The sequence below is a fragment of the Hemicordylus capensis genome, chromosome 4 (genome assembly GCF_027244095.1).
Source record: "Hemicordylus capensis ecotype Gifberg chromosome 4, rHemCap1.1.pri, whole genome shotgun sequence".
Taxonomy (NCBI): domain Eukaryota; kingdom Metazoa; phylum Chordata; class Lepidosauria; order Squamata; family Cordylidae; genus Hemicordylus; species Hemicordylus capensis.
This window is the reverse complement of record NC_069660.1, coordinates 286,483,091-286,495,148: the sequence shown is the minus strand read 5'-3', so window position 1 is coordinate 286,495,148 and position 12,058 is coordinate 286,483,091. Positions and strand designations below refer to the sequence as shown.

The following is a 12,058-nucleotide window of genomic DNA, read 5'->3' as shown; positions in this document are numbered from 1 at the left end:
GCATGTAAGCAGGAGCCATTTTGTGGCTCATTTCTATTTAAAAAGGCAATTTCCCCATGATTTTTTGCTGTGCTGGGTGGCATTTCACTATTTGGGGGGCACTGGACATAAGGAGATCTTGGAGAGCATGGTATAGGTTTTTTCACTCATTTTTTGTTGGATTTTTGCCTATTTTTTGCTGTTTTGGGGGGACATTTCATGGTTTGGTGGAAATTGCTGGGCATGTGGAGGGCAGGAGGAGGCACCACAGAGCACTGTGCAGTAGGTTTCCTTCCCTTTTCCCACCTTTTTTTGCCCTTTTAATCAGTCTAGGAACCTAATCCCTCTTTCCTTATAGGCATAATGCCTCATTACTTGCAGTTTCATTACTCGCAGTAGTAGGTGAGGAACGGAACCCCTGCGAGTAATGAGGTTTGCCTGTATATTGCAGGGTCACAGTGAATGCGAAGACCTTAGTTTATTATACCATGTAATTTTGATGATGTAAAAAGATAATCAGTTAAGAGTTTGGGGCCAGTTAAGACGATCTAACCAACTTCTTGGATCAAAGCATGGTTTTGACTCATATATGAAAGCCTAAGGAGCTACAAGCCCATGTCCTCCCTCCTCCAATTCCAGCTGCAATTGCAATACTCAGCTGCAAAGGAGGGGGGAGAATTCTTGTTCATTAAATCACAGCTTCATGTGATTTACTGTCCTGGAGCTGTAGTTTAAATATAATTTACAAACTAGGGTATGAAACTGGGACCTGATCCCTGAGAAAGCTGATAGAATTTTGAAAAATTGCACCTCACAGCTCCTAATCCACTGATCTTTAATGCCCTGTCATAGGCCTGAGTTTACCATTGCTTAGTAATGATGACACTACCATAGATTTCTTGTATTGTAGCCAGTTAATTTTTTAAAAAATGTGGGATCTCTCTTTGTTAAGGATCTATCAGTGTTACGGAGTAATATGAACAAAAGAAGATTCTACTGTAGCTTGCATAGTTTCAAAGCTTAAATGTCAATATAAAAAGTTATCAGAAACAGATATACACAATTTTAAAATTAATGCTTTGAAACAGCCTCTCTATAGCCAGTCAGATATAATGCTGGATACCTGGAAACCATGGTTTGCAAATCAGGAGCCAACCTTGTGAAAGCACACATCCTCCATCCTTCCCTCTTTGGAAGAATTTACAGCATCCTTTCACTTCCCAGCATTAAGCATAATCACAGGTTACATATGCACTGATGAAAACCATGATTGATGCAAACCATGGTTCCCTCAGAACCATCGTATCAGAGACTGTACTGATGGCTTTAAGTGAGTTTATAAATAATGATTGAGGGGTGGTGGTGGTTTGTGTTTACTGTGGTTTCCATCAGTTTCCAATAATGTGAGACCAAAGTTAAGTTTGGGAATGGAAGGGGGGAATTGCCCCAGTTGTGGGAAGGAGAAGAGAGATTGTGTTCAAAGTCTGGGTCCTTGCAAATGGCATTTTCCAGGTAAATCCCATTCTCCACGGGGATTCCATTTCCACATACTACCATGGGTAATGAAATTGTGGATAATGGAGCACTGGCTCAATGGGGATGGGAGGTTAGGTTCCCAGAGGCAGGGAAACTGTGGTAAAAAGTGGGGGTGGGTGGGTTTGAAAGCTAAGCAAAATACTCTACTGTGGGTTTCCAGCTATCTAGCAATGACCCCAGAAGTCCAAATTTTTCCATTATTCCACATTTTTTGCAGGATTTAAAAACAACAACAATGAAATGAGCCACAAAATGGCTCCCTTTTACAAAATAGTGGTCAAAAATGCTCTCTGAGGTCATTTCCTGCTGTTTCCAAACTGTGGATATGTGAAAACTGACCATTTCTTTTCAGTATATTCCAAGGTTAGGTGTCAATTACCTAACCTTTGATCTGAGAAGCTGCGGATTTCGGATCCGTGGATAATGAGGTTTGCCTGTATTATGCTTACAACAAGTTAAATGAATCTGAAAGCATCAATGCAACTAATGCAACTGAGGAATTAGTGGGCACAGTTATAGCTCATGATATCCTCAAACAACTCAAGGTTTGATGGAAAAACAATCTCTGTATCCTTGTGTACTGAACATGTAAGAATACTTACTTGTTTTTGAACTCCATTGAGTGGCTGGACCTTGATGATAAGTGATGCCGTCCTTCCCTTGTACTGAATCGTTCTGATAAATGTTCCTGCATTATCTACACCAAATGGCTCAGACCACCGCCAATTCCCCCAACCTTCAATGCAGATATGTAGCAGCTGAAAAGGATAAAAACACAAAAAGTAAAACAAACACAATAAGCACATGATCGATAACCTGTAACAATTAGCTAACCTTATAGCAAAAACCAAGTTCTATTGCTGGAAAATATCTCATTACAGAGAACTTGAAAGAGTCAAATATATCTTTTATTGGAACAATAAACAAGCTGCATGACCCACATAACTCAGTGTACTAGAACACTACATGTCTGGATAATCATGTGTTTTATATTTAATGAAGTAAATAAACTTCTAGTCTTGAAAGGTGAATTCCTAAGTATATTCTTCTGTTTTAACTGAGGCTAATATGCATGAGTGAGAGGGTGAAGAAATGCTACCATATAGCTATTTATGTCAATCCCCTACCCCCTGCCCAAAAAGAGCGCTACAAAATTATTCCCTCTAATACAGTACTAAAAAAATACATCAAGGTCTGGAGAATGGAGATAATGAAGCCCCCACACATCAAGGACAATGAATCAAGGCTAATGGAATGAACACTCTGAAACGGTCAGACTTCCATCGAAGTCTGACTTTGACCTTTAAGATGGAGCCACAATAACAAACTGTTCGGATGTTACAACTCAGTAGCCTGCTGGCAATTTCTGGTCCCCTCAGCACAAAACTGCATGTAAAACAAACATGTTCAGTACAGTGGGTGGCTTTTGACTTACTGGAGTTAAACCTTGACCACTAACACAAATATACAAGATAATATGTACCTTGAGGGGAAAATGTACTCTGTGACATAAAAGCTTTTAATGGCTTTGATATTTAAATCTGAGCTACAGAATAAGGAAAAGGAACTGCAGTGGCTGAAACCACGTTGTTCAAAGCTTCAGTGGGGAAAACATACCCCACAACAAAATAAATAGACTGCTGCCGAGTCTGGAGAAACAAAGGAAGCTAAAAAAACAGCAACAACATGAGACGTGGTATACAAAACCTGGTCCCAGTCAACAATGTAATAAAAAAAGCTTTCCACTCCAAAACAAAATGCTCTGCACTGAGATCTAATTGATAATTATCTAATTGATAATGAGCCAGCGTGGTGTAGTGGTTATAGTGCTGGATAGGACCGGGGAGACCCGAGTTCAAATCCCCATTCAGCCATAAAACTAGCTGGGTGACTCTGGGCCAGTCACTCTTCTCTCAGCCTAACCTACTTCACAGGGTTGTTGTGAAAGAGAAACTTAAGTATGTAGTACACCGCTCTGGGCTCCTTGGAGGAAGAGCGGGATATAAATGTAATAATAATAATAATAATAATAATAATAATAATAATAATAATCAGTCTGAGTGCAGAATCTCCTCTCTAGGGGCAACTTCTCCTACTTTAGCTGTATGAACAGCTAGTCAATTAACTGGGTATCATACCAAGGAACATGCTTTCAGTTTACATCTAGCAGTCATCAGATTACCAGAATGTTGACTGACTGACTGACTTATTTATTTATTTATTACATTTCTATACCGCCCCATCCAAAGGCTCTGGGCGGTGCACAACAAGTAAAAACAAAAGCAAACACCATTTAAAACAAACTGCCTAAAACAATATTAAAACAAATTTAAAACAGTTCGAAGCCATTTAAAACCAATTAAAAATACTTAAGAACAATTTAAAAGCCTTGGAAGGCCAGGCCAAACAAATTTTTAGTGCTCGATTGAAGGCCAACAACATGCCTGAACTACTACGCATAGTTGTCAGGAGTGTATTCCACAGGCAAGGGGGAGCTACAGAGAAGGCCCGGTTCTGAGTCGCCACCAGATATGCCGTTGGTAACTGGAGAAGGATCTCTCTGGATGATCTCAACGTGTGATGGGGATCATACAGAAGAAGGCGCTCTCTAAGGCAACCCGGACCTAAGCTGTTCATGGTTTTAAAGGTGATAATCAACACTCCATATTTTGCCCGGAAACATATTGGCAGCCAATGCAACTGTTTGAGAACTGGCATAATATGGTAACTTGGGTTACCCCAGAGACCAGTCTGGTACCACATTTTGAACTAACAAAAGTTTCCAAACTACATACAAAGGCAGCCCCACGTAGAACGCATTGCAGTACTCAAGCCTGGAGATTACCAGCTGATGCACCACTGTTTTGAGATCGTTCTCTTCAAGGAATGGACGCAGCTGTCGAATCAGCCGAGGCTGATGGAAAGCGCTCCTGGACACAGCCTCCAGCCGAGATACCAGGGTGAGGCCTGGATCCAAGAGCACTCCCAAGCTGCGTACCTGTTCCTTCTGGTGGAGTGTAACCCCAAACAGCACAGGATGATCTAACTCATCCTTCAGATTCCAATCCCCCACAATGAGCACCTTTGTCTTGCTTGGATTCCTGATTTTGTGCAACAAAGACTGATATGCATTTGGCATTAAGGCTAAGTAAGAAAGATTACAAAAAGGTCAGAAGGATACTCATCTTGGGGTGGGGAAAGCAGAGAAACATTGTGTGATTAGGGAGACTTGTGAATCTCAGCATCTACAGAGCAGGTAAAGAGGGAGCTACACTACTAATGGCCTACACAGAAAGAGGCTTAGGACATTATGGACAAGTGTTGAAAAAGGATACACAGGTGCTCTTCACATTTCTAGAGTAACATTTGAACGGTGACCTGTGATCAAGTGCACAGATTCTAGAGACTGGTACAACTTATGCGTCATACTGTGGAAGAGACGTGCAATTTTATGTTTGCTGTTGTACTTCAGAAGTGTGAAAAGCCATTGTGTATGTCACATCTGTAATATCTGAAGTTGCTCTCAGGCTAATATTCACCATATCAGGAAAAACATGTTTTGTGACCATATCATCAACTGCTGCAACATCAAAAACAATTGTTATTACTCAGCTTTGCAGTCAAAATACCTGGATGTAAAATGTTCAGGCTCAGATTGCCAGGATGGGAAACAAAACTATTAGGAACATTTTAGATTTGCACAGTTTTTGATGTGTTGTTTTTGAACAAACCACTCTAGTTTGTTCTAGTTCAACATTTAATTCAAATTGCCTGTGTGTATTCTTTTACAAATGGTTTTATAGGGAATAACTGTATCATTACTGTAAATCAGTTTTGAGAAGTGGGAAAGTTTGTAAGCTTTTTTCTGAGACACATAGGGGATCTGTGATGGCGCAACAAAGGAGAGTGGCTAATGGCACTGGATCAGGCATTCATGCCAAGAGATGCTGCAAAGTTAAAAGTTATGGTTGCAGAGTGATAGAACAAAGCATGAAAAGAAAAAAAGCAATCAGCAGATAAAGAGGAAAAGTTCAAAACTGGCACTAATCTGGCTGCTATTGCATTTACAACAAGGAGTATGATATCCTTGATAAGAGTCAGATAGTATACACTGATCTAAAAAGGCTAGGGAACAGGGATTCATAAGAGTCTCTCTTCCCAATTAGCCAGAGTCATTAACAATGAATCTTTGGTAGAGGTCACTTAAACATTTATGGAGCTTTTAAGAAGCATCACATAGTCTACACACTGCACACGATATCTGCCACTTCCTGAGAAGTGGCAGTGGGAGGTTGAAGGTTCATGGGGAGGGGCTGCAGCTCCATGAAAGAACACCTGCTTTGCATCCAGAAGATCCCAGGTTAAATCCTTGGCATCTTTAGTTAAAGCATCTCTGGTAACAGAGCTAGAAAAAGGCCTGAGCTTTGAAAAATCACTGCCAATCCGAGTGGACAGGCTCGAGGGGCCAATACTCTGACTCAGTGTAAGGCAGCTTCATATGTGTATAGGCTGATTCCTTTTCCACATGAAGCTTATTGTGAGAGTAGTGATATCTTTGTAGACCCTACCATGACACAGAAAAGAACTTTACAGCTGTAAAGAAGCTGCTGAAAAGTAACAAAATGCATCTTTCTACTGAGGAATTTCACTTGAGCTCAGTGTACATAAGAACAGCCCTACTGGATCAGGCACCAGGCCCATCTAGTCCAGCATCCTGTTTCACACAGTGGCCCACTAGATTCCTCTGGGGAGCCCACAGGAAAGAGGTATGTGCATGCCCTCTCTCCTGTTGTTGCTCCCCTGCAACTGGTATTGAGAGGCATCGTGCCTCTGAGGCTGGAGAGGGCCCACAGCCATCAGACTAATAGCCATTGATAGAACCTGTCTAAACACCTTTTAAAGCCATCCAAGTTGGTGATCCAAGATCTCTCTCCTGGTCAGTTACCAACAGCTCAGATCCCATCAGCATATATGTGAAGTTGGTGTGTTTTGCCCCAATGTGCATCACTTTACACATTGAAGCACATTTGCCATTTTGTCACCCACTCCCCCAGTTTGAAGAGATCTTTTTGGAGTTCCTCACAATCCATTGTGGATTTCACTATCCTAAATAGTTTAGTGTCATCTGCAAATTTGGCTACTTTGCTGGTCACCCCAACTTCTAGATGGTTTATAAACAAGTTAAAGTGTACTCTAAATGTCTTGAAGAATATGATTGTTTTGGAGAGCAAGGTGGTTTCTGCTGTAAACTGATTCAAAGGCCAAAGCTTAGATCCAGTATTTGATTGCTGTGCAAGTAACGTGCCAACAGTTGACATTGCCTTTCATCTCCTCAAAACTGACCTTCATAAGACCTCTTGTTTTCCAAAACGTTCATGTCAGGCTCTCATGAGGCTAGAAAGTCACTGTGGTCATGTGAAGATATCAGACATTTCACCAGTTCTGGACATTTCCAAATGCAAAGCTGAGCAGAACCATATTCTCTGACATGCATCGAACCCAAGGGAGGTCAAGAACTCATGAGCAAGTGAGTCCGACAAAAAAGGTGTGAGACCGATTATCCACTAAGTGAAATCTTAAGCAAATTTAATGAGGCATTTAGGAGTCAGAATTTTATAGAGTGGGAAGAATGCAAAGGAAGGGATACTTCTGAGAAATTCTAGGTAAAACATTGAAATTCCTCTGTACAGACAGATTTTCAGTGGGCTCCCAAAATATGTGATTACAATACAACTTCTATTTGTTATTATAACTACTGAATAAAAAACTTAATTTTAATCCAATGAGTCAGATCTTTATACAAATTGACATCTGAACCAAAGGTGTTTTGAGGTTTTAGTTTCATACCACCACAGCAAACCAAAGGAATTGTAAGATTCATTCCATTTATTAGTATTATATATTTTAAATAGGCAATTACAACACCTCTCCCTAACTTTAATCAGTGAAGGAAAAATTAAGGCTTTAAATGATATAAATTCTAAAGAAACCCAATCCTTTGAAAACTATTTATTTTCATTTAAGTGAACTGCCTTGCCATACTTAAAAAAAACATTTTTGTAAAGGTTAAATAAAGTATTTTATGGCAACTGCTGCTGCTTAGTGCCTCTGTAACAAGAAACATGAGATGGCCAAAGTTGTGCAAGGGGTTTTTCTTTCCCAGTCAGAGAATGTGGTATCTGAGACCTTGTCCTAACTCATGTTATCCCCAAGTGTGAGTCAAGTAAGTCAAGTATGAACTAATGCCTAGAGGAAAGTCCCTGACTCCAAAAGTATGGATTATTTCATATTTCACATTTATCTCACAATCTGCTCTCAGAGTTCTTAAAATTCACTAACTTGGCAAGATGAGAATTATCATGAGGAATGAAATAACTTCAAAACTATGAAGTCATCTAGCATTCCATTAATCTGACACTTGTATGGCTCGTCCATGCTTGGGCACTATTCTGACCTCTGGATAATGAGTTCCTCAAGAGCCACCCCGGCACTGAAGCAATTTGCAATGCACTGCACAGCATCACACACACAGCCACCTGAAGTCCTAGTGAAGTTGTGCTAAAGCCTTACGCTTATAAACGTCCCCTGCTTGAAAGATTACCGCCTGGGGTTAAAACACACCATTTTGCTTATCCAAGATGACAAGGCACCAAGCTGTTGAGGATTTTTTTCCATCCAAGGAACACAACATTCACAATGATTACTTGTTTAAAATTGAGCAAACTACACCCACGTTTGAGTGGCGGGGTTTTGCAACACTGTGGAAAGTAACAGACTTAGGCATGAGAGCCTCCTATGTCTTTGGTATGTAAAGTGACCCAAATGGTTCATTTCTGTCTCTAAACTCCAGTGTCATGGGAGAGGCAATAAAATGTCAGTAGAACAATAATAAGAGAGAGTGTTACAAGGCTTGGGGGGTATTCAACAGAGTTACTCATGTCGCTCAATTCTTGCCAGAAAGCGTCCCAAGAATCTAAAGTTTCAGAGAGCCAAGCACTGCTGTCCTGCCAGTGAGAAAAGCTGCTCCACTGTTGACCTGCTTCTCGTAGGCTCTCCTCTCTGCTTATACTACATGCCCAGACTTTATGCCTGTTGGCACAACACTCGTTTTTCATACAGCACTAACAAATGTATTCAGCTGATTGCCACTGGGACTTGTTTTGTCTCTTTCCCAAGAACAGCACTACAAATTGCAAATATCACAAGCCTGACAACCAGCAATATAAGAAAAACTAACTCGGACCATAGATGTGCTTCTTAAAACCACTAATCCATACATACACTGTAACTGTATACCTTGGGATCCTTACGATCTTTATTATGTTTGCCCTCAAAACAACCCTGTGGGACATGCCAGTTATTTCCATCTTATAAATTGTGAATTGAGAGTAATTTCCCAAGGCATCCTTGGCAAAGAGGAGAGACCTTGAACTTGGGTCTCTCAGTTTCCAGACCAGCTCTAGCTCCTGAATCATACTGGTTTTCAGTCAGATTCTGTAGCTGCAACCCCACAGGTAAGAGTGTGATAACAACAGAGGAATGCATTGCTCAGTTTGCAGACTGCAGAAACCATACTCCCACAGGGTAAATTACTTGGAAAGTGCTTGCCTGCATGTTCTTACAGCTGAAGAACCTTGTTGGATCAGACCAGAGGCCTATCTAATCCAGCATCCTGGCTCCCATAATGGTCGGCCAAATGCTTCCAGGAAGCTCTAAAGTAGGGTAACACTGCTTCTGAGCTGATTGACACCAGCAAACAGTATTCAGAGGCATACTGCTTCAGAACCCGAAGGTTCCATTTAGCCATCACGACTAGTTACAGATACTGAAGCGATTCCCACGATCACTGGAAAGCGGGCTAAGGGAGTTAAGCCCGCTTTCCAGTGGTTGTGGGAACCACTGGGCTCGCAGGCGAGCCGGGTGCTCCCAAGGTGGCTAGCCCGCCTAAACCACCCTCCCCTTAAAAGAGGTTAACGGAGCAAGCACCCCGTTAACCACATTTCATTGCCCGTGTGTTGCCGCAGTGCGCGGTGACACAAAAGTAGACCCCCAGCCGGGAGGCTGCAAGCAGCCTCGCAGGCTCGGGGGTCTCTCCAGGATGCCCCGTGTATTCATGCGGGCATCCTGGAACTTTTGGGGGGCATGTGGCCCCCAAACCCCGCAGCCCCTGCCGGCTCCATGACAGAGCTGGCAGTCGTGTGGGCAGCTGATCTGGCCGCCCAGCTATGAGCGGCTGCTTGTCTGTGGGGAAAGCGGGCTAAGCTCACTCTCTCTGCAGAAACCCCTCAGGAGCTTCACACATGTCGTGTGAAGCGTCTTGTATCCTCCATGAACTGGTCTAACCTCCTTTTAAAGCCAGCTAAACTAGACACCATCATCACATCTTTCAAGAGCAAATTCTATAAAGTCTTTCCAATATTCTACTACTTTCTTTCCAAAGGAAGCCTGGAGTAAATGAATTCTGACCCTGACCAGGGCTTTTAGGTGCGGAGATGATAAAAACATTATGCACTTGCATAGAAGGCAATCCTGTGTAGAAAATAACAGGTAATCTGTCTGTGGATCATGATGTTTGATTGTCACACATGCCACGCACTGCTCATATATATTCTAGACTGCACTTTGCCATCATATACACCCAGTGAATGGACACACACAGAAATATAGGTATGTACAAGAATCAGACACTGACTATCTGCACATATGCGGAATGACATGAAGACTAAGGAAGCCCCAGGAGTCCTTAGGGCACCTCCTGCATATTCTGCACTTACAGAGTGCATGACCCCACAGGGAGGGTTTTTGCTGATCTCTCCCTGAAATTCCTCTGTGCAGCCCGAAGTTGGTTCCTGAGGGTCACCCTGCCCCAAGTGACCTACTTCCAGGCTGTAGGGAGTGCTTCCGGGGCAGGAGAGACTGACAAAAATCACCACCCTTGTGCATGAACTGCACTAGAGCTGCACTAGTCTGCAGTGCAGCATTGCTTTGTAAGAAGTCCTGGAGCTTCTTTAGTGTGTGTGCCAGCTGCTATCTGTTATGTCCTCTGTCTATGTGCCTTCTGTGTAGGAATCTGATCTTGTCTGAACTGAAGCAACTCTATAGCCCTGTTCAGCCATTCTTCTCCTCATGGACGGTATACCCACCGACTTTGTCCACCTGTGACTACTGCACAGAGCCTTAATATACTTCTTCATAAGGGGCTGTTCTGAAAAGACAGCAGTAGTGCATGGTGTGTTTTGAGGAAGGACTGGTAACCATAATGTTTATAGCTGCTGCAATAACAATCTCACAGCCGTCCTGCACTCACAGTCACCCTGGTCGTTCCCAGATGGAGATTTTACTTTGTTTCACCATGAGAAGGGCAGGTGTGCGTACACACAGTGGGCAGATAGAGGTTGAAGTGCATGCAAGATATTCGGGAGCTCTCCATATACAATTTGGGTTTCCCCCTGCGCTTTGGAGCTTAGCCCACATTATCTCCATGCTAAAAAGATCCACTTTTTACAGCAGCTTTTTGAGATACTTCAATATATCCAATATACACCAATGTTTCTTCTGAGATGTATGGAGGGGCCTTGCTGATAGAGCGCCTTTTCTTAAAGCCTCAATTTTTTCTATTTTTTTTAAAAAACAAACAAACATTTGCTTGGTTCTCTTGTGGAACACTGTATGCACCTGTATGGGGTGGGTGCATATGATGTTCCACAAAATCACCAAGCAAAAAAAATTTTTTAACAACAAAAAGTGAGGCTTTAAACATTTGCTTGGTGATCTTGTGGAGCATTGTATGTACCCACGCGGGGCTGGTGCATACAATGTCTCGCAAGATCACCAAGCAAATGTTTGGGGTTTTTTAAAGCAAAAGAAGAGGCTTTAAGAAAATCCCATTTATGTACTTATGTTCACCATAAACTACCACTCTGGGAGTGGTACACCCTAAATGAACGTGAATGGTGTATGGTATGAAAAGTGTCTGGTGGTGGGGGAAATGGAAGGCACTGACAGGAACCCTATTAAAGCAGCTCTATTTGAACGGACCCCAGGTTTATTTGAATTATCTTTACTGTGCTTATATGAGGCGAATATATTACCCCATAACTCACTCTACTTTACCCCACTTAATTCCGTTGTCTGGGAAATGTTCTTGTGTAATTTTTATCTGCCTGTGTTGAACAGATTGCTGTGGCCAATGAAATGGCCATCATCCCACAGTAACCCTTCTACCTGCACACAACTTGTCCTTTTCCATGGGTGAGAAGGGGAAGTGTGGAGAAAAAAGCCAACACTAGATGCACCCAATTTGCTAGAGCAGAGATTCTCAACGTTGGGTCCCCAGATGTTATTGGACTTCAACTCCCATAATCCCCAGCCCCACTGGCCTTTGGGTGGGGATTATGGGAGTTGGTCCAATAGCATCTGGGGACCCAACATTGAGAATCCCTGTGCTAGAGTCTCTTCACGTTACTGAGTCAATATACAGAAGACATTTCTGTGAAGAAATTAATGTTAAACACATGTGTAAAGTGTGATGATCCTTCATGAG

The 12,058-nt window shown here is 42.2% G+C and overlaps 1 protein-coding gene across 9 annotated transcripts in view; it reads right to left on the bottom strand.

Annotated features, from left to right (window-relative positions):
- VPS13B (vacuolar protein sorting 13 homolog B) overlaps nt 1-12,058 on the bottom strand; it is a 714,157-nt gene that overhangs the window by 69,546 nt on the left and 632,553 nt on the right. For all 9 annotated transcript variants that reach the window (XM_053245154.1, XM_053245151.1, XM_053245153.1 and 6 more), the window contains one exon: nt 2,118-2,273. In XM_053245154.1, coding sequence (XP_053101129.1) covers nt 2,118-2,273 — 156 coding nt within the window. The remainder of the gene's footprint in view (nt 1-2,117; nt 2,274-12,058) is intronic.